The sequence below is a fragment of the Diachasma alloeum genome, unplaced genomic scaffold (genome assembly GCF_001412515.2).
Source record: "Diachasma alloeum isolate Michigan unplaced genomic scaffold, Dall2.0 Dall_scaffold_00513, whole genome shotgun sequence".
NCBI classification, from domain to species: Eukaryota; Metazoa; Arthropoda; class Insecta; order Hymenoptera; family Braconidae; genus Diachasma; species Diachasma alloeum.
The window spans coordinates 117,752-140,770 of NW_021680645.1; the positions used below are offsets into that span (position 1 = coordinate 117,752).

The 23,019-nt window shown below is 34.4% G+C and overlaps 1 protein-coding gene across 4 annotated transcripts in view; it reads left to right on the forward strand.

Annotated features, from left to right (window-relative positions):
- The first annotated feature begins 4,642 nt into the window (after positions 1 to 4,642).
- Positions 4,643 to 23,019, forward strand: part of LOC107042732 (glutamine--fructose-6-phosphate aminotransferase [isomerizing] 2) — a 38,529-nt gene continuing 20,152 nt past the window's right edge. For all 4 annotated transcript variants that reach the window (XM_015263899.1, XM_015263900.1, XM_015263901.1 and 1 more), the window contains exons 1-5: positions 4,643 to 4,741; positions 14,036 to 14,143; positions 19,866 to 19,955; positions 21,912 to 22,055; positions 22,365 to 22,531. In XM_015263899.1, coding sequence (XP_015119385.1) covers positions 4,735 to 4,741; positions 14,036 to 14,143; positions 19,866 to 19,955; positions 21,912 to 22,055; positions 22,365 to 22,531 — 516 coding nt within the window. In that variant the 5' untranslated portion in view covers positions 4,643 to 4,734. The remainder of the gene's footprint in view (positions 4,742 to 14,035; positions 14,144 to 19,865; positions 19,956 to 21,911; positions 22,056 to 22,364; positions 22,532 to 23,019) is intronic.

Below are 23,019 nucleotides of genomic sequence, written 5' to 3' on the forward strand. Positions count from 1 at the left end.
GGGGGGGGGGGGAGCGAAGCGAGCAAAGCCCCCCCCCTCCCACAGTTGACGAACGGAGCGAGCAGGGGGTGAAGCCCCGTAGTATATTGTAAAATTACTGGACTACCTAATCTGTTTAAATAATAATAATATACATACTCAAATTTTTGTTTTTTTTTCATTTAATTACATCACAGTTAGTTTTGGTTGGTTTACACTGTTATGGTTATTTTATCATTCATTTATTCATTTGCTCATTTCATTATTTGTTATTATTGTTACCAATGCTATTAAAAACAAAAATTTTAATGATAAATTCATTGAATTTAGTGATTGCAAAGGGAAAAAAACGTTTTGATTTTCAGAGACGCATCGCAGGTTTTCAGGAATCTATCACCAATTAGTGGTGGTACTGGACGCTGATTAGAATGACCCTGATAATCAGTGATTTTTATCACTGGATGTTCGTCATCGATTTATAAAAATTCCCCTGATAATTAGTGACGATGTCATTGGGAATTAATGATGTCACTGAAAATTGGTAACAAAATCACTCAACAGAATTTTGTATTCAATGAATTTCACAATCGCAAATCGCTAATAATTCGGCATGAATTCATGAAAATCGGGGACATGTCCCTTGTGTGGTTTTAATTTATTCGAAAACCAAGTATATTTTACTCGAGATTGGGAAGACATGATGATTCGCGTGAACGTGCCATTTTAGAAAAACAAAAAAATATCATGATAGTGTCTTGTTGGAAATTTTGCAGAGTTTTGTTTAACCTTCGATATGATATTTTAGATCAGATATTTAAAGTCAATCGCGTGAAAATTGGAGTTACTCATCGCGTAAAAAAAATTTTTTGTCTAAAAAAATTTTGTTTTGTGTAATTGCAGATTATAAAAATATATAGAAGGTATTGAACCAGAAAAATATGTATCCAAACTTCTCAACTATTCTAAACAATCTTTTTTGAAAATTGATTTTGTCGATATCGAATTTTATTCTTTGGAGTCTAAAAAATTCGGATTCCTCATCCCCAAAAACATGAAATCCAATAATAAAATTTCATCGACCTTCAGTGACCACGGGAGGGGGGTATTGCGTATGGACTACGTGGACTGATTTCGATTTTTTCTTTTGTAAATATTCGTTACAATGACTTCTTGACTTCTATCTTACTTAATCAATCAAAAAGTATACACCCGTTCATACACAGTTTCCGAGATATTCTCGTTTTTTAGTTTTTTTTCATAAAAAACTTTGCAATAACCGACGACGGTGGCCGAAGCGATAAATTCATTCGAGAATTACAAACCCGATACCAAATCTACAAAGATAGAAATAAAAACAGAAATCAAAACCAAAACAGATTTCGAAGAAATAACTTCAGACCTCCATAATTAAGATAACAGGGTCTCCATTAATTAAAATTCACTCTCTATATAAAAATTATTGTTTTTATATATATTTATATACTAATTGATTGAAAAAATCGAAAAATCTCATATCAGTATTGATATAATAATCTACCCCGTAAATAAATATATTAAAATACATTCTTACTAACTATTACAAAATGTGCTTTTTTTTATACAATAAGTTATGTTTCTTTTTATTTTTCTCTTTTCTTTCTTTTTTTTGAGCGCAACAATAATACAAATAATAAAAAGCACTAATCTAGTGCAACGGTTTAATTTACCACAAAAAACAATACTGATTTCTACAAAATAAACCTAAGAATTTATAAAACTTGAGTGTCCAAACGGACCATTTGATTATAATACACCAGATATGCATCATTAATTTTTTTATATACCTGTTTTTAAAAAATGTAAATACTGTAAATAACTGTAAATACTCCTTGTAAGAAAATTAAATAAACCATGGTTAAAAAAAAAACGGTGGCGAAAGTGGTTAAATCGCTCGGCCGGATGGCGGCACCCGTGAGGCGCGGGCTTGAGTCCGGCTTGGGGAGGGATTTTTTAATCCTTCGGAAACCTTCGAAGGTGTTCTAGACACCGCGAATCATCGGAGAAATGGTAGAAAAACCCTCGATGATGTTCGGTCGATGGACGTCTGTGTCGACCAAGGTTTTCCATGGTTTCCCTTGGTCACCAGGAGAGTCTGTGCACGGCGTACAGCTCCTGGGGTACAATGCGACATGGTTGGAGAGGAAGTTGGCCCATGATGACCGCAAATTAGGGAACTTGTAAAAACCCGAGTAGGGTATACATGGCAAATAATAAATAAAATAAATAACTTTGCAGTCTCTCTAGCTTATCCAAAAATCGATATATCACCTTGTTTTAGGCATAAAATCGAATTCTGGTACAATTCTGAATATGAATAAATTTGTTACGATTCTAAAAAAATAATCTTTATGGTGGATATTGTAATTATGGGTAATATCCAGGGAAATGTAATTAAAGACACAGATTTTGACGGGAGACAAGTTTTTATTTTCAAGGTCCTCACTCCTCAGTCTCTCCGACGCTAACTCTTCTGACTTTTCACGAAAACTGGCCTCAGGCCTCTTTGTCACCAAGAGAACAACACATTATGGACGGAAATTTCCTCTGAAACCCTTGAATGGGGGTGTGAAGAACACAGGCCCATAACCCTAAACACATACAAACATAGGAACTATTAACGACAATCGACTGATTTCGTCTTCTATATTCAATAGTGGAAAATTTATTGTTTATAAATTATTTATAAAAAATGCTCATAATTTTCAAAAACTTCAATTTTTTAATTATTTCATCAATCTTCCTCCAAAAGTAAATTTCTATTTTTTTCAGATTTTAAAATATTTTCTAACGGTTCAATATCGAGATTCAAATTCAGACCTCCAAATTGAAATAATAAAATCATTGTAAAATGTCTGGAAACTTGGGATCAAATGAGGCTCAAATATTCGACTACAAAAGTATAAAAGCATTTCCCTGGAGAAAAATTTGCCAAAGTACACGATTGGAAAAAAAAATGAAATTTCATGGACAGTTGACTGCTACTACAGTAGCGAAGCGGTAAAACGCTTAAAGTCGCTTTTGACTATTGAATATTGAATTTTCAATGAATATCTCGAAATCTAAGGGAGATTGTAGCCCTTAATTCGCTCTACAAAAAAGGTCGTTACGAAAATTTTGTTATGTTGGAGATATAGCAACGATGTCCAGTTGCTCATACACACACACTCCTACACACACCACAGGACCCAGAGATTAGCCCAATACTGTAGTTTCAGTCGTGTATAATAAACCGTACTCGGCAGACGTGCCTTACACCTTGTACTCCGTGTACCTCATATCCCCAATGATTCCAATATTATCTTCCTCAGATTTGGAGATATTCCTCGAAAACTTAGCTAAGGACTAAATCGACTTAAACCGTTTTACTGCTTCGCTACCAAATTTTCGGGACGGTGACACTCTGACACAGAATGCGATTTAGGGGAAAAAAATCATAAAACTCCAGATTTCACTGAAAATTGAGTAAAATTTCAGAATTTTAAGGAGCATAAAGACGAAGTTGTTATATCTCAGGAACTACTGGACCAATCGGGCTGAAACAACGCACCAAAGTAGAGCTCGCTCATAGCTACCATGAGGCAAAATTTCAAATTTGTATCTAAAAATTTCACTGTATTTATGTTGAAATTTCTAAAAATTAATTACCAAATACCCAAATCTGCACATTTATACGTAGAGACATGACCCTAAAAACATAATTTCTTCCCGTTTCATAACATTCTAGATCATTTGCAATCAAAATTAGAAAACCGAAAAATCAACCAAAAACAATGCTTCCAGTGGGAAGCAAAAAATCATGAAATTCCAAATTTCACTGAAAATTCAGTAAAATTTCAGAATTATAAGCAGCATAAAGACGATTCGAATTCAAATAAATTCTTTAATTTATTTGAATTTGCAATCTAATCTAAACATGCAGTGCCAAATTATATTGAATTTGGCACTGTCCTGAAACTTCAAGAATATATTTACCGGAATTTTCTGTTTTTCTATTCATTTCCGTGGAAAAATGGAACTGAAATTTACAGTTCTCTTTGATTTTTCCGCGAAATTCTGAATTTTCAATGACGAAATTCCCTGAAATTTCAGTGGTAATTAAATTCGATAAAAATTTCCAAAAAGCGTACCGGAAATTTCAGGCAAAAATTTTTAACAGTGTACTTTGATATCCTTAATGATAATGATAATCTTCATCAGAATTTTGAATTACTGTTTCAAAAACTTTCTAGTTATGGGGACGCAATAAATATTTCCTCTGGACTTTCAAATGAAAAGGTCTATTTCAATTTCACCATCATGAATTTTCTAGCAAGTAAAAAATTAATCCCATTCAGTCTGAAATGAGCGCCAAAAAAGACACAATGTGATTCAACACATCTCCCACATTGTCTCCACCAGCCGAAAAATTGATGCAAAACAATATTTTCCATTCAAAAAATCCATTCTTGCATCAATTAATTTTTACGATCAGCGGAATTTCAACTCACGAATTGCAACAATGAAATAAATATCCGATTTTACATCATATGGAATCGAGCGCTCACGAACTCGCCCGATCGCCGAAGTTTCCCGAGAGACGATAAAATCCGTGGGAGCGCTCCCTTTCGGCTCAGACTGGCTCCGACCGAGCACTGCTAGTGATCTCTCTGTATTTGTTACTCCAGTCACTTGTCGAATTAGTTATTTACGCCGATCGAAACGAAAACAAGCAGCAGTATGTGTGGTGAGTCTGTTATTCATCACTACTTTTCAATTCGTTCACAACTGTCGACAATTATATCATCCATTAGTCTATTTCCTGCTCCGAATGGGTGACACGTTTCGATAGTCAACATATGTACGTCAAGACACCGGGAATAACTCAATATTTCATGGATTTTTTCAAACATTTTTCATATTTTAAATTCACCAATTGCAATTTTGTGAATGATTTTCCAAAAAAAATTCATTAATTGCGTGGAAAAAAGTTTGTTTTTCTGGCGTTTTGGAGTTGACGTTTGACAACAATAGATTTTTTTTTATTTTGTTTAATGCATTTTTGCATTTGAAAAGCGATTTGGGATTGTGAATGTGAAAATTTGAAGAGAGACAGGGATTTTCAAATTAGTTTTTGACGAATATTTTGAAATCTACGGGAGATAGCGAATTTTTGGTCCTGAACTTATTTTTAGAGCGGAGTGCGAGCTACAAAAAAGGTTTTATCGAAAAATCAGTTATTTCTGTTAGATTTCGAGATATTTAGTGGGAATTAAAGTCTGATATGAGTGAAATGAATTTATTTTCGTCTGTATTGAGTTATTTTGGATCTGTTGACACTTGGTTAATGGATTATTCTTGTTCAGAAAGGTTGATTAATCGATCGAAGCATCTGCTAATAATTCATCAACTACAATTAATGATATTAATGAGAAATAAACGATGGAATAATGGAGAAGAGGGAAAATACAACAGAACAGAACAAAGTTGTTTTTTTTTCATTCTCTTTGAATGCTATTATCTCAGAAACTAACGGTTTTAGGGGAAAATACTTCTGAACCTTTTTTGTAGCTGAAGAAATTTCCTATCAAAAATGTAGAATGACTTTTTCTCCTACAACCACTCGTTCTCGAGATACACAAGCTCTTTAAAAGAGCGTCAGAAGTCTTACGATATTCCACTTCAAAACTAGTTTCATAATCGAGCGATTATCTCAGAAACTAGTGGTTCGAGGGCAAAATACTTATAGAGTTGATTTATAGCGACTGCAATTTCCATCAAAGAGCGTCATATGACATTTTTCCTTAACCTCACTTCCTGCCGAAATACGTGAGCTATTAACAAAAATGTCAAAACTCTGCTAACATATTCCACTTCCAAGGTGATTTCATAATTAGGTGATTATCTCAGAAACTAATGGCTTGAGGGCAAAATACCTCTGAAGCTTTTCTGTAGTCGAGGAAATTTTCTATAAAAGATGTTTTATCACATTTTCTCCTAATCCTCCTCGTTCCCCGCATAAACGCCCAAATAGGAAAATAATTGCAGTAATTTCCTTTTCATCTCCCCTGAAAATCCTCATTCTCCAATGTTTTATGCGGAAATTCTCAGTGCCTGATGAGAAAAATCGATCGCCCATTAAAAACATCACAATCCATAAAAGACTCGTGATAACAAAAACAATCGGCCGGACGCTAGGTCTACTCGATAAAAGAAATAATCAAATTTCCGTGGAACGTCATGTCCTAAACTCCACGTGTATGACTTTCGTTTTCGGCTATCAAGGGCGATTTATAAAAAAAACGTTCGATTTCTTCTCGAATCACAAGAGAGAGAGAGAGAGAGAGAGAGAGAGAGAGGGAAAAAATGGGAAATTGAATCTTGAGTGTCGCAAGCACTTCATTTGAAAAGAACACTTTGTTATTTCGTAAGACAAAACATACACTATATTAGTAAATAAAAAGGTTCCGCCCCGGGGACAACGACCTACGCCAACTCACGTACTCGAAGTTTCAGTTAGAACTCGACTTAAAATTTTTTTACTTCACGTCCGTATGGGTAAAAATTGCGGAACGAGTTATTGGGGCTGAGTGAAAGTTTCGTGTCTCTGCAATATCTCGTGATTTTATTTTCTTATACTTATTGGGATAGTCGAGGCGCCTTCTGACTTCTGACATTTAACAGAAACTCTTACTTTGTTCGGAATGACGTGGAGAATTGACAGATGTTTAGTGATGAAGTTGGGAAATAGGAAGGAATTATTATTGTAAATAATTTGTGGCATTTCAGGTGGGAACGGGGTTTTTGAGGTCGACCTTTTCAATTTGTTCAGGTGTTTTTTTGTGGGGAAAAGGTGCGAGGAAAATTGCAGTGAGGATATTTCAATAATTTTCATTGTTGGATTTAGACTCTATATTTGAAGATCTGTAATCATCAAATTTTGGTATTAAACTAGAGCAAGCGGCCGGGGGAAGATTTCCGGACCATTTTTCCTCAGCGATACCTGAAAAATAAAGAAAAAATTCCCTCTCAATTAGTTTTTGGGATATAAGCATTTCAATCCCTATTTTTCAAGACACGAACATTTCCATAAAGCTTCGTATAGGTACTTGACATGCCAATTCATGCACTCCCATTTCCATATTTTAATTCAATGATTATATTTACAACATCGCAACAACAAAACTTAATATTAATGGAAATTTTTTTGTTGGAGATTTTTTTTTATGAATTTTTTTTTCTAAAAAATATGCAAAAATAATGGCAAAAATACAGTCAACAAAATCTGCAACAAAAGGATTTTCAGTGAAACGCATTTAACCAAGGCTGTGTCGCCTTTGTGACCCTCGTGACCCTAGCGACTTCTTTTTTTATGTGACCTTTGTGACTTCGTGACCTTAGTGACTCCATTTTTGTGACCCTTGTGACCATACCCTAAATTGGGAGAGCACCTGATACATAATCAGAAGGTCCCGGGTTCAAATGTCAGTTTGGATTTTCGAATTTTTTCATTAAATTTGTCTTGTCAACTAATATTGAGAATTATACTGATTCCCCTCATACCTACACTGAGAGAAAACCAAACACGTTGTCAAACAAGTCTTGTTTGGGCCAACAAAATCGCTAGTTGAAAATTGCCAAAAAAGAATTTGTTTGGTTCGAATTTGAAAGTCTCGAGCATGAATAATTGTTCTGCTTTCAACAGCAACGAAATATTTGGTTCAAGAGGCGGATAATTCACACCAGTCGGTGCCTTTTCAGGATGAAAATATCTCATATAGAGGAAAATTTATAAACAAATATTTTATCCCTAAGTTACAAGATTGCTATTATATCATTATTATTGATTTATTTAAGGCTTCATTTGTTGTCTGTGATTATTAGACAGCCGAAACAGAAAACTACTATCCCTTGTTTCGCATAAAACAAAGATTTTTCGGGAGCAAAATATGTATGGGAGTATCAAATAACGAAGGAGTAGTGCTAAAAATGACATTTCTTGTATGTACAGAGAATGCATTTTTTTTTTAACTACTAAATTTATTTTTGCGAAAACAATTTTTCATTCCGGCGCACTCTCTGCATGTTTGGCACAAAAAAATCCTTTTTTGATCCTTTTCAAAAAACTATTTTCTTGGCACAAGTAAGACTTGTTAGGGGACTTTTACGTTTTTCTCTCAGTGTACTCTAAAATCCCATCCAGCAATATCCAGTGACGCTACAAAATGCGGAACGCTCTAGGAACCCCTGTCTTCTGTCAAGAATCTCTATAATTCAGGAGAAATAATGGAAATGGAATTTTTTCATTGTTTTTCCCATAATCCTGGGGAAAAATAGCACGGAAAACATAAGTTAAATCGTAGCACCAAAGGAATCGTAATCATGCCGCGGCCGGGGTGTTGATGCCCTTTTTCCTGTCATATTCGATATTCCTTCTTTCTATTCAGCAGCGAAGTGGTAAACCGGTATAAGTCGATATTGACTATTGGCCAGTTTTCAATAAATATCTTTTTTTTAAAATTATTTAAGCGTCGAACCCTTAGGGCTATACAGCTATACAAAGAAAGAGAAAAAAAATAGATATATAAATACATAAGCAAATACATATTATACATTCTAGTAACTTTTTTGAATACATATACAAATCATTGGGTAATCATGATGTGTGCTAAACCAGGTACTAGTTCTAAATATCAATATCGACCATGATAACGATCCCGAATCACTTGTTGGTAAGACGAGGCACGATTCTTAAGCTCTTGAGTGGGAAGGAGGTGACGAACTTCACTGATCATAGTTGATAATCCTTTCATGTATTGAATTTCTTGCCAGGTTTCGTTGGATTCGTCTGCTGTCATCAGAAGAGTTTGGAGAGTTTTGAAGTCAATTGGTTATCGTTCTGGGTTGCGTTCTAATCTTTTTCTAACTTTATCCCAGTTCAACTCTTTTGGACTGTTGGAGATAGAAGAACATGCGGGATCTTCCTTGGAGGTCACTGGGGGACTATTAGGTGCCTCGTTGTCCATAGATGGTCTTCGGTTTTTGGAGATGGGCTTTTTTGCTCCAGTCGTGGAGTCCTTTTTATTTGGATCTGATTCACATCTTGTGTTGTTGATGTCGTCTGTTTCCATTGTGGGTAGGTTATCTTCAATTACTTCAGTTGTTGATTCAGATGAGGAAGTTGACGATGAGTGAGTTCTTTTGCCTTGGGGAGGGTGGATCTCAGAGGTAGAGAGGATATCTTGGTGACTGGTGGGGGAGGAGGCCTCATTGTGACCGGGAGGGAAATTGGGGGGATGTTTGGGGGAGTGTTGGGTTGGAGGCAATTTTGGAAAGATTTCGGGAGGGGGTTGGCTTCCAGTGGGAATGAGAGTGTTAAGTTGGCTGAGAGAGGGATTAATCTTAGTTGGACAATTTTTTGCCATGTGACCGTCTTGCTTGCAAGAGAAACATCCACTAGCATCAGAAGTGATGTAAACCCAGATGGATTTCCCATGTACATTTGTTTCGATACGACTGGGGAGCTTGTCAAGATCTTCTGGAGAAACATATGATTGTCTCTTTTGACGCGAGATGTGAGAGAGTTCTTTGTTTTGGAACCCAGCACTCAAGGTTGTAATGGGAGTAACGAGTTTGATACCTATTTCAGCCAGTTTATTTTCTAAGTATTTGTTGTCAACAGGGGGGAATACGTGTGAGAACACAATTCGTTTCTTCTGGGTGAGGTACGGTCGAATGTTGATTACCTGGTGTTCAATAACAATGTATTTCCTGGAAGAGATGAGGTCATCTGCTGAGCGTTTACTATCAAGCCAGACAATGATACGATCATTGGAAATCAAGTCAGTAGTAACTATCTTTGAGGCTGCAATTACTTTAGTAAGAGCAAGAATGTAGTCTTCATGAGATGCATCTATTGCTGTGGATCTGTCCAAAATAATAGCGTGTTCGAATGTGGGACTTGAGGATCGTTGAGCGATGCTCGAATAGCTGGGGCTTGTTTTTTTGTTGTTGGTGCTGTCTACTAACGTAGACTCGTTGCTTGGTGGACTCATGATGAACAAATAAGGTCTTGTAAACAAGTTTTCACTATTTGTTGCACTGAAGAACTATTAGTTTGACGACAATAACTTTTTGAGTTACTTAAATTCACATTTGAGATGGAAAGCCATGAGAACACTTGGACTCATCGGGAGCGACGGTGAAACACGTCCGATCGCCACGGTGGCTCAAGCGGAACTGAATAAATATCTCGGAATCTAAGGGAAATAGCGAAATTGTTGTGATTTCCTTTTTTGTAGCTCTCAATTTGCTCTACAAAAATGGTTATGGCAAAAATTTTGCTATTTACCTCAGATTTTGAGATATTCATTGAAAACTGGGCAATAGTCAAAATCGACTTATACCGGTTTACCACTTCACTACTGAATTAATTGTTTATGAGAACGTAGCTTTTGGCCTCTGCAGTCCTTTGCGGATTCTAAGTGGTCCATAAATAGCAAAAAACCAGTTCAAAATTCATTCAACTAGTCAATAATATTATTTGTTTACAATCATTCTCATTTCGAAAAGCAATATAACCGATGAGAATCACATGTCCCAATTTATCAGCTATTAAATTTTCATACCACAATAATTATTTAATAAATAATTAATAATAAATAATTAATAAGTAATTCAATAATTATTGTATTATAAATACAATAATAAATAATTATTAATAGTAAATGATTATTTAATTATAATTATGTCATTTATCATTAAACTTTTTTCATTAAAGAAGGGAATTTATATAGCGTTCCACATTTTTTTGACGTCATAGGAAATGATTGGATGGGATTTGGAATCATTTGCTCATGTTTTAATTCCTATGCCTACTGAATAAGATTTTGATCATAATTACAATTCAATTCCTTCTAGAACACACTTTAGAATACGAATTCTCAGAATTCAATGTTTGTTGATACTCTGGTAAAAGTGCGTGCTCACATTGTTATCAATTTTTAGTTAGTTCACACGGTAATTCGTTTAATCTGTTGTTCATCTCATCAATATAATTCTGTGCTTAGAATTTTGTCATCTCGTGTTTTCAACACCAAATTAAAAATTAAAACTTCATTTGGAATATTGAGTCAACGCTTCCCCTTATTCATATCAGAAATTTTGTATTTAGATGTGGTAGGAGGGGAACCGGAATTATTCTCAATATGAATAATTAAAAAATTTTTACTGATAAAATTGGGGAGTGGTCAAGATCTATTCAGTTGGAATATGATGGTCATATGATAATACCGTCATAATTTGTTAATGCGATAAAAATTTCCGTACAATAAACCCTCCTTAAGGGGTAACGGCACCGACCACAAAAAGGCGTTTACCAAAAACAAGTTTTCTTGGATTCTATGCAATGAGAATCAATGCAACTTTTTCCCCATATTCAGAGTAGCGGAACGCATCGCTCTCTTCTCATGCTTTTCTTATTTATACAAAAAAAATTGCAAATTATTTAACGGCAAGGACCAGGGCAAGGCCGACGCCATTTTATTTGTAGGAATCTGCCAAGTCATGGTAGAAAAACCGATTTTTTGTAGATTTTTCTTAGCCGATGGCTTTTTTCATGAGGAGAGAGCGATCGAGTGAGGTCCAAGACAGAGATTTTCAGTATAAAAACGTACTGTTGTCGCGTAATTTTCGTAAAAACTTGTTTATGATGATTGGGTGGTATCCAGGAGGTAACATGTCCTTTACAGGGCACCAATTGCATCAGAAAATGATGTAGAATGTTTCCATACCATTATTATTTATTTAGATCCATTTATTTATATTTTATGGGCTTTTGTACTTTTCACGTACAAAATCCAAAAAACCACGGGAACCTGCAATACCGATAGGGGGGACCCCTAACCTCTACGTGCGACGGGTTCCGTTACCCCTTAAGTGCTCAGCTCCGGGGGATTGAATTCTCCGGACTAATACTTATGCTGGTGCCCTCCTTCTGACGGAGAGGGAGCGAAAACACCGCAGTTGGAAAAAGATGAATGTAAAACTGTTGGTGGGGGAAAAGCCACGGACAGAGTGGCAGACAGATTCGAGAGAGAACACGTATTGAGGGGAATGATTGGTGGGGGAACGATTCCCTTCGCGCGGTGGGTCAGTGAGCATTTACGCACACCCACAAAAAGTTTATTTATGTCGCGCCGTGCAATAAACTTTATTTGAATCAAAGAAATTCTCTATTAGAATCAAATAAGCGATTTATTTGATTCAAATAAAAGTTATTTAATTCAAATAAACAATTTTTGGCCGTGCAGGCGAGCATTTAGGGGGGGGGGGGTTTACTGTAACTAGCATTTGTCATGTGACGATTATATGACGTAACGAATGATTTTAGAAAAGAATATCAAAAAATCGTTCATGACGAGAATCTGCTCAGCTAGCAGAAAGCTTTGATAACATTTTTCCGTGGAACCACTCGTGTCCGAGATAATGATCATTGTCTAAATCCTTCTTCCAAATCAGTAATTTTTTCATCACTTAGTTAATCGAAATTCTTTATTGGCATATTGAGGCGAAGCCATTTTCATTTTATCATAATTTGATGTAATGAATGACTTTTCAACAGAATTTCTAACATTATTCTAATCTGATGTCTCTTTCACTCCTAAGATGTTTACAATGAACCCCTTGGAAAAAACTTGGAATGATTCACTTGCAATTTTCTCTATAACGATTGATTTTAGACGAAAATATAAAAAAAATCATTCATATAGGGGAGGGGGGAAGTGGGGCAAAATGAAATAATGGGGTGAAATGAAACATGGGGAGAATGAAACAGTCCAAAAACGACGCAATCCAAGCAATATTTTTTTTTATTTAACTTTTTTTTTAAATCGGTGGCTTGGCGCAGTGGGTAAGTTCGTTACCTCACGCATGCGAAAGGTTCCCAGTTCACATTCCGGCCGGGTCAAAGCGATGTAAAATAACGATAAAAAAAAAATTTCCAACTTTTGTTTTTCAACTTTTTTTATTCTTGGGAGTACTAATGAGAATAATAATTTTCCATTCAATAGAATGAGATATTTTGAGGGGAGAAGATTTTCCACTGATTAATTGAAAAGAAAATGAAATAGCAAAATCTAAATCCAGAGCAAGGTTCAGGGAGAGACCCCAGTGGGGGAAAAAAGAAAATGTGATGTTGCATTTCAATTGAATGAACAACGAAAAGTATAATCGGCCTAATCTAATCAATTGAACTATAAAACGAAATTACTATTCTCAACAGTGCGCCCAATAATAAAAAAGTTGATAAAAAAAAATTTCTTTTGCTTGAATTGCGTCAAATAGTTCATTTTCGGCTGTTTCATTTTGCCCCACTCTCCCTTAGAGGATTTCCTTAGCAACAAAAAAGGTTCAATAACATTTATCTATGAAACCACTCATATCTGAGATAATTGCCATTTTCAAAATCTGTCTTTAAAATTTTTATAAGTGCTCCAATCGAAACTCTTCATCACCAATTGACGATAGATAAAATTGATACACTCGAAGGTTTGTCTCACAATGACTCGTCTCCGTTACCGCAATCGAATTTTTTCGCAGCAATCCTTATCACGACTAGTAAACACACATTTCCTCAGGGGATTCTCCGATTTCTAGGAAATTTGTTATTTTATTGCAGTGGAATTTGTCTACAATTTAAAAATAGATAGAAAACGGATGCCATAGACTCGCGCGTCTGGAATGCAGTCGAATATAGTGATTGTCGTGTTGAGATGCAGTTTCCGCATTTTATGGGACGAGTGAATTCTCGCATTGGCNGGGGGGGGGGGGGGGGGAGTGAGACGATAACGAAAGCCTTTCGAATTTCTTCAAGGTCGTGATTTTTCCATTCTCGCAAGGTTAGACTTGAAAGTGGAAATAATGGACTTGTTGAATGGAAAGGTGTTGTCCTTTAACTTTACTTAGTATTTCCTGAGGTGGAAAATTTTTAATTGAGCGGTGATTTTTAATATTGATGGTTTAATTGATTCATTTGTTCCAGGAATTTTTGCTTATTTGAACCACTTGACCCCAAGGACGAGACAGGAGATTCTGCTGCTCTTGGTGGGAGGATTGAAGCGGTTGGAGTACAGAGGATATGACTCTGCAGGTAATTTAATTCATTAGTAGGGTAAGAAGGAACAGGATGAAACTATATTTTTTTGGTAAATATTTTCACAATTAGTGGGTTTACAATGATGATGAAAAGAAACTAGTGGGTTTAGAGTGAAATATGAAAAGATCTCTTTTGTAACCCATAAAATTATCTGCAAGATAATTTTCCTGACATTTTTCCGTGAACTTATTCGATTAATAATCTTCTTCTCGCAGTCAACGCCTCTAATTGCTTTCACATAATTTTTGCGTCATTCGTTCGATGACTTTTACAGATTGGCATTTTTACAAGGAGAAGGAGAAATCAAATGTCAATGTTTATGAAATATTTCGAATTTTCAACTTAGTACCAACTTCCTATTTCGATTAGGTTCTACTGTTTCGTTTAAATGAAGACATCACGATTTTCATTCAATTTACTATTACAAATAAATTCACCAATTATTTTTTGAGAGAAAACAATTGATTTCTTAAAACTGTTTTTTTTGTGAATAATCAATTATATGCAAAAACAAATTATGAAAAATTCAAACCTTTGCATCTAGTGTTTTGTGTCCGGTTCGAAAATATCGATCGATTGTTTATTTTCTCATAATTAACAGNCATCCTATTCGTCTCAGACTTTGAAACATTTTTCAGAGAGAAAGGCTTCAGAGGGCTCAGTATCGATGCCGAGCATGACCTCCTCATGCCAACTTACGCAGATGACACTGCTATCTTGTGTCATGGTCCTCAGGATGTACGAAATAAACTTCGTGCTCTTGAGGAATATTGTACACTGAATGGGCTAGTTATTAACACGGCTAAAACAAAAGTTCTTNAAAACTGTTTTTTTTGTGAATAATCAATTATATGCAAAAACAAATTATGAAAAATTCAAACCTTTGCATCTAGTGTTTTGTGTCCGGTTCGAAAATATCGATCGATTGTTTATTTTCTCATAATTAACAGACATTTTTCAGAGAGAAAGGCTTCAGAGGGCTCAGTATCGATGCCGAGCATGACCTCCTCATGCCAACTTACGCAGATGACACTGCTATCTTATGTCATGGTCCTCAGGATGTACGAAATAAACTTCGTGCTCTTGAGGAATATTGTACACTGAATGGGCTAGTTGTTAACACGGCTAAAACAAAAGTTCTCCCTTTTAGAGTTAGTGCCAGAATTCATAGGGCGGAGAGAACGGCATTTAGTTATGCTGGCAATTTAATTGAAACTGTAAAGTCTTACGAATATTTGGGGGTGTTATTAGAAAGTAATCTGACAGGCAGACATACTGTAGATCATACAATTACAAAAGCTAAATCTGCCATTGGGGTTTCGAAATCGATTCTTATTAAAACGAACTCTGATGCCTGGTGCACAAAACTAAAGCTTTTTGAGAGTGTGGTTTCACCAACGTTACTCTATGCAGTAGCATCATGGGGTCTTGGGCACTTCGATCAGATAGAAAAAATTCAGAATGATTTTTATAAACAAATTTTGTTGCTTCCAATCAATACTCCCGGATACGCGATTAGAATGGAACTTGGTCTGAGGTGTCTGGCTGTCAGGGCTCTGGAGCTCACCATTAACTGGGTAATCAAGGTGCTCAGGATGGAGCCTAATCGACTCCCTCTGATTTGTTGGCATCGTCTAGTTTATCTTCTTGACAAACCCTCAAACAGTGTGGAGTGCAATTGGTTATTGAGACTGAAGAACATACTTGATGAGATCGATATGTCCTTCCTTTGTTTTTGTATTGATCCTGAGGTCTGGTGCCTCAACCAGGGGAAAGTTCTGTCTAGATTTAATGATAATATGAGAGCCCAGGACTACTTGAGGCACGCTGAGAGTAGCTCATTACAATTCAATATTAACCGCGATTTCTCAACTAAAACCCCTAGATATGTGTTATTATGCTGCCCAATGGCTTATGCCCGTACGATTGCACAAATTCGTCTGTCTAATGTTCATTCGTGTAGACTTTTGTATCACAAAAAAATCTACAAGCTTGAACCCCAAAAATATTGTAAACTCTGCGATTTTGGCCTGGAAAGCTTTAAACATGTAATTATCAGTTGTCCATACTATCATGCCCTGAGAGTGGCCCACTTTAATGATGTTACATCCACTAGATTCGAGCAAGACTGGCTGGCCACTCTTTTAGACATTAAAAACCCTAAGCAATTAAAACAACTAGTCTTCTTTATTACTGAACGCTGGAATTCAGGGACCGAATGCTAAGCATGGAATAGAGAAATGAATGTCGATAACCCAACTTTCGTTGTTTTGCTTGTGTTCCTTCTCTCTGCAGGCACGGCTGTTTATTATTTTTAAGATCTAACAATGTATTATTAACTACCCCCCCCCCGTGTAATGTGAGTGTCTTTTATCAATGTAAACTCACGCAGGCACGTATCTTAAATAAATAAAAATAAATAAATTAACAGTGATTAATTAACGTGGAAATTGATATCTCATTCAGATTATTTTTTCAAGTTCATTTGAATGAAGTAGAAATAATAAATATTTACATACAATTACGTTTTTAATTAATATACATATATAAGAAGTTAGTCCTGTTGAAAGAAAATTGATGAAATTAATCAATTGATTTCTGTCTTTCATCTCAATGATTTTAGAATAAATTGAAGCCAATTATGATATTTTATGAATTTTTCATCGAAAAATGTTAATTATATTAATTATTTCAATTATAATTTTTTTCTTCCATGTTTGTATCGGGTTTAGTGAGTGCCAGTAGCATATTCATAACAAATATAAATAAATTTGCATTTTTACAAAGAGAAGAAGAAATTAAATGTCAATGTTTATAAAACATTTCGAATTTTCAACTAAGAAATGATTCTTCGGGTTCGTCTATCCGATTTCGATTAGATTCTACTGTTTCGTTTAAATTAAGACATCACGATTTTAATTCAATTTCCTATTAAAAATAAATTCATCAATTGTTTTTTCACTTCTGCAGTTTTTGCAGCTAGTCTAGAGAAAAAAATCTCTTCTTTCTTTCATTCTTCATTATTTTTCAACGATTTTTGTTGCATTATTCTGGGTAAAATACATATGCTGGTGCTTAATATCTCTAGATCGACCTATTACGATTGTTTATCGGTAATTAACGCAAACAAACTTATGACAAATGAGGTAGTGGAGAATAGAAGAAGAGTTCAAAAATTATTCTCTCAAATAAACAGATTTATCGAAAATCCATAAATCCATTTCGAAATCATCACCTCTCCTCACTCAATCCCTCTAATTTTTTCAACATAATTTTTCACAATTTTTTCAATGATTTTTCCATTTTTTTCAAGTCACTACACATGTTTTTCTTTTCATATAAAAATAACACGCAATGTTATTAGCATTTGGTATTGATTTGTACATTCGCCTCTGTTTCAATTAAACCAGAGAATCAAAAATATAATTGAATTATCGATAACCACAAAATATTAATTTTCCTGTTACCTCAAATCGGAGATTAATCAATTGACATCGATTGAAATTGTGGTTCCAACGGATGGGACAATTAATGCAGAAGTAATTGATTTTCCACTCTCGATGCGACGAATTCAGTAGCGAAGCGGTAAAACGATTTAAGTCGATTTTGACTATTGGCTAGTTTTCATTTTTCAATGAATAACTCGAAATCTAAGGGAGATAGCATACTTTTTGTCAAGAGCTTTTTTGTAGCCCTCAATTCGCTCTACAAAAACGCTCAGTACAAAAATTTCGTTATCTCCCTTAGATTCGGAGATATTTCTCAAAAACTCAGTTAAGGTTCAATCGACTTGAACTGTTTAACCACTTAGCTGCTGAATTTTACTAATAAAAAGCGAAGAAAGCTTAAGTATTCAATTCCTCATTGAATTTTCCTCCCAATCTCGACGTTTTCCTTCATTTTTCACTCAATGGATTCTGAAGGGATAAAAATGGGTCAAGAATGGAATAATTAATTCCAATCACGAAATATCATGAATAGTATTCAAATCCTCCATTCAACCGTTCAACTTATTACTATCGATCATGAATAGTAATTATTCCTCTCAACCTCAATGATTTATGCTCTACTTAAATTTTAAATTGATGAAATAAAGTCTTGAAGAGGTGAATCGATCATTTTCATGAGGAGAAGAACATGACATTTATTGAATAATTTAGGAATCAATTTTTGGAGAAGCAAAAAAAATTGTGTAGTTTATTTTCTTATTTTTAACGGACTTTGTTGCAAGTTCCTTGGCCATCGCCCGGGGGCCTTCAGCCAAGTATAGTTTATTTTGTGAATCTGAATCAAACTACACTGATAAAAAAAACAAACAAATTCTCAAACAAGTCGTATTTGGACCAACAAAATCGCTAGTTGAAAATCAGCAAAAGAGAAATTGTTTGATTCGAATTTGAAAGTCTCAGGCATTAATAATTACTCTGCTTTCGACATCAACGAAATATTTAGCTGCAGAGGCGGAAGATTCATACAAAACGGTGCCTTTTCTCTCACTCCAAGTCTCCCCGTCAAGTAGTCTCCCCTTAAGGATATCCAAGTATTTTGGCTATTTTTTCTGCAGTGAAATGCGTTTCTACTGTTATAGTCGAACATCAGAGCTTTCATTTGAGCCCGATTTGACCTTAAGTTTCCGGAGATTTTACAATAATTTTATTATTTATTTATTTTTAACGTGATTTGACGCCAGATGTTTTGCGACTGTTCATTGCCCGAAGGCCTTCAGCCTGTAATTTTATTATTTAAACTTTGCAGGTCTGAATTTGAATTTCGATATTGCACCGTTAGAATGCATTTTAAATATTTGAAAAAAAATTGAAAGTCTGCTTTTGGAGAAAGATTCCTGAAATAACTTAAAAATTGCAATTTTTAAAAATTACGAGCATTTTTTTAAAATAATTTATTAACAATCAATTTTCCATCATAATAGTATTTTCCCGGCCTGTTGCGATGGGCTCGCCTACGGCTCGGAGGCCAACGCCACACGAGTAAAAAAACCCCATCGCAACAGCCCAGGAACAATATTTTTCTGCAGTGATTTTCAAGTTTTCGAGTTTGGGAAGTATGTAATACCAATTCCCAGACGAGAAATCGTGAGAAGCAGTACAGAAAAAGTCATTTGTTCAGAAGCGTAAGAAATTTATTCATATTCAGAATTGTACCAGAAATCCATCGAATGCCTAAAAAATAAGGTTTCCAAAAGTTTAAACAATTCCAATTATTTATTTATTTATAAACAACAAATGTTTAAAACAAAAATAATTTTGAATACGCAATTTTTCTCACGCAATTTAATTGACCAATTTGATGACTGAAAATTGTTGAATCTATAGTGTGATCTGTACCAAACTGAAAAAGAAACTTGGATATCATTAAAGAAAATTATTTTTCGGCACAAATAAGACTTGTTTGAGAACTTTGTCATTTTTCTCAATGTAGCAAGCTGAAAATTTTTTCTTTTATAATTTCTGTAGCTCTTGAAATTCCCCACAAAAATGATCTGATGTTTCTCTCTGATTCCAATAGTTTCCAAGAAACTCAAAAGATAATAATCAAAATCCAACCCACGTTCGAGGGCTGAGGAGTGCATTCCAAAGACTCTGCAAAGAGCTCATCCTCAACGAGGAGTGAAAGAACTATGACGAACGAAAACCTGCTGCATTTGCATTTTCAACTATCTCCGCTTTTTTCCACATTTTTGCATATTTTTTTGCAGGAGTGGCTCTGGACTCTCCTAATGGCGAGGATATTGCCATCGTGAAGAAACAGGGAAAGGTCAAAGCGCTTGAGGATGAAATTTTCAGTCGTAAGTTCACCTCTCTCTCGGATAAAAAACAAGTAAAATAAAAAATTCCTTCAAGCGAATCGAATTAACTATCGTCTATTAATACTTCAAATTGGCTAGTATAGAGTTTCCTTGACGATCTTCACCCAGAGAAATGGTTTATTTGAATTTAATAAAGTTTATTTTAAACAAAGGAATGTTTTTTCCTTGATTGAAATAAAACCTGTTGGTGAAAAACAAAATGATTGTTTAGACAAAGAGAAAGGATTTATTAACACGTAATAATTCAGCATTAAGAGTGAATGAATCGATTTTCCATATGACTTTAATACTTTTATTAAAATTAACACGCATGAAAAAATCGTATGGAGAATTTGAACATTTCCTATAGGATTTTTCTGGTGGAATTTCCTATAGGATTTCCTATAGAATTCACTATAGGGTTTTCTATAGAAAGTAACACAAAATTGAGACTCGAAACCAATCGGTCACAAGGGTCAGGATTAGAATCATAAATCTGATAGGAAACTCTATAGGGAATCCTATAGAAAATCCTATAGGAAATCTTGTGGGAAATCCGATAGGAAATCCTATCCAAAAAATCCTATTGGAAATATTCGAATTCTCCATAGGATTTCCTATAGCATTTTTTCATACGTGTTAATACATGAGTTTATTAATTTACAACAAAAATATTGTTAAAGTGAATGGAAAACTTTCAACTGAAGTGTTTTATTTGATTCAAATGCATCATTTCTCTGACTGTAGATGAAATCCTTTTAAATATATTCAATTATTTTTTTTGTTTAGAGACATAATGAACGCAATGAATAAAGATTTCATGTGCCGTGTTGAAAAAAAAATGAAATTTCTTGGATAGTTGACTAGTACTTTGAAATTGAATTCGATTTTGGGGGAAATAAATCGTGAAATTTCAAATTTCACAAAAAATGCAAAGAAATTCAAAATTTTGAGTAGCAAGAAGACGAGAATTTTTTAACTTATTGAATTTTCAATTAAAAAATTTATATTCAAGACTAAATTATAGTGAATTTTTACTTAATTAAACATTCAAAGGTTCATTTAGCTGTCATGGAATAATTGAACAAAAATTTATAGTTCTTATTTATTTTTCCGTAAAATTTTTCAATTACGAAATCGCTTGAAATTTCAGTAGAATTGTAATGTGACAAAAATTGTCGAGAATTATACCAGAAATTGCAACCAACAATTTTTAGCAGTGTACGTTTTGAAATGATTATTCTTGGATCAATTTACTTCCATTTGTTTAGATGTATCGAAAAACACCACAGAAACTTTTTGTGGCCCATGAAATTCTCCACAAAAAGTTTTATTACATTCTCTTCTAGACACTTTTCTCTGGAAGATATTGCGACAGTAAACCATTTTTGTTAAACATTGTAAAAAAAATTAATTCTAATGTCCAGTTGACTAATAATCTTCAAGAGAGTAGAATTACATTCAATTTAGAGATTTCGGATTTAGAAATTCCAAATTTTGAGTAGCAAGAAGACGAGAATTCCATAACTTATTAAATTTGCCATGAAAAAGGATGTTAAAACGAATATTTACCTGAATTTTCCCTATTTCTATTAATTTTCATAGAATAATTGAACTGAAATTTACTATCACCTTTGATTTTTCCGCAAAATTTTTCCATTACGAAATTCTTTGAAATTTCAGTGGAATTATAATGTGATAAAAATGTATAAAAATTATACCAGAAACTGCAACCAAAAATTTTCAACACTGTACGTCTTGAAGTGATTGCTTTTCGATCAATTTACTTCTATTTGTTGGATAAATATCTTTTCAAATACTAGATATATAAAAAAACACCAAAGAAACATTTTGTGGCCCATGAAATTCGGTATAAAAATTCTTTCACATTCTCGTCTAGAGCCTTTCCTCTTGAAGATATCTCGCTTAAACAATTTTTATATTTTTTATTTTTAGGAGCAAATCTTGACTTCGAAAAAACCACCGATTCCCACGTGGGTATCGCCCACACCCGTTGGGCGACCCACGGAGTACCATCCGTCGTGAATGCTCATCCTCAAAGATCTGATCACGATCATGGATTCGTGGTAGTGCATAACGGTAAGTGCATATTCCCAGAATCCAGGAAGTACTCATAAATAATATTGATAAAAAAATTATCATAAAAATTATTTAACTCTTTAATCCATTAGTTATCGTCGAGATAGTGGATAAGATCAGTCCACTTAACTCTGAGCTTTCGTTTTATATCGATTTTTCGTCGTGCATTATTGATTTTCCTATCATGCAGTCGTCGATTCAATTGTAGACATTTCAATTTACCAATTTGGGAATCAGATCACATTTTAATTGATTCATTTAGATTGCATGGGAGTGATATTCGGTGTTCATGATTAATCTGTTCTTCAGGAATCGTCACGAATTACAAGGAAGTGAAGACACTTTTGCAGCAGAGGGGATACGTTTTCGAGAGTGAGACAGATACTGAAGTCATTGCTAAACTTATTCATCACCTCTGGACCCAACATCCCAGTTATTCATTTAGGGAACTTGTTGAACAAGTTGTCCAGCAGTTGGTGAGTTTATCATACGATTATAAAAATATTACATTTAGTTTTTACTACATTTCGTTTTTACATTTCGTTTGTTCAAGAGGAAATATCAAAAGACATTTTTTGTACAGAATTTCTCCAGTTTTAAAAATCACCCATAGATTTCACCATTCATGTAAAAAAGTCAGAAAAGTTATCCTCAAAATATTAAAAATAGATTCTCAATTCTTTCAGAAACATTTTTCTGGCTATTTTACATGAATGGTGCAATTTTGCTCCCGAATGGAAGCTTTGTAATCGTGATTTTTTTTTATTTCTTAAGGAACTTCCGCAGTAAGTATACTTGGTGAAAATTTCGAAATGTATAAATACGCAAGAATTGCGTATAAAGACGCAATATTTGGATCATATGTTGTTGAGCACATTCAAAAACTATTCCCAAAATTTCAAGTACCTTGTCCACCCCATTTTCGAGATATACATCGTCAAAAATGGAAAAAACACAAAAATTG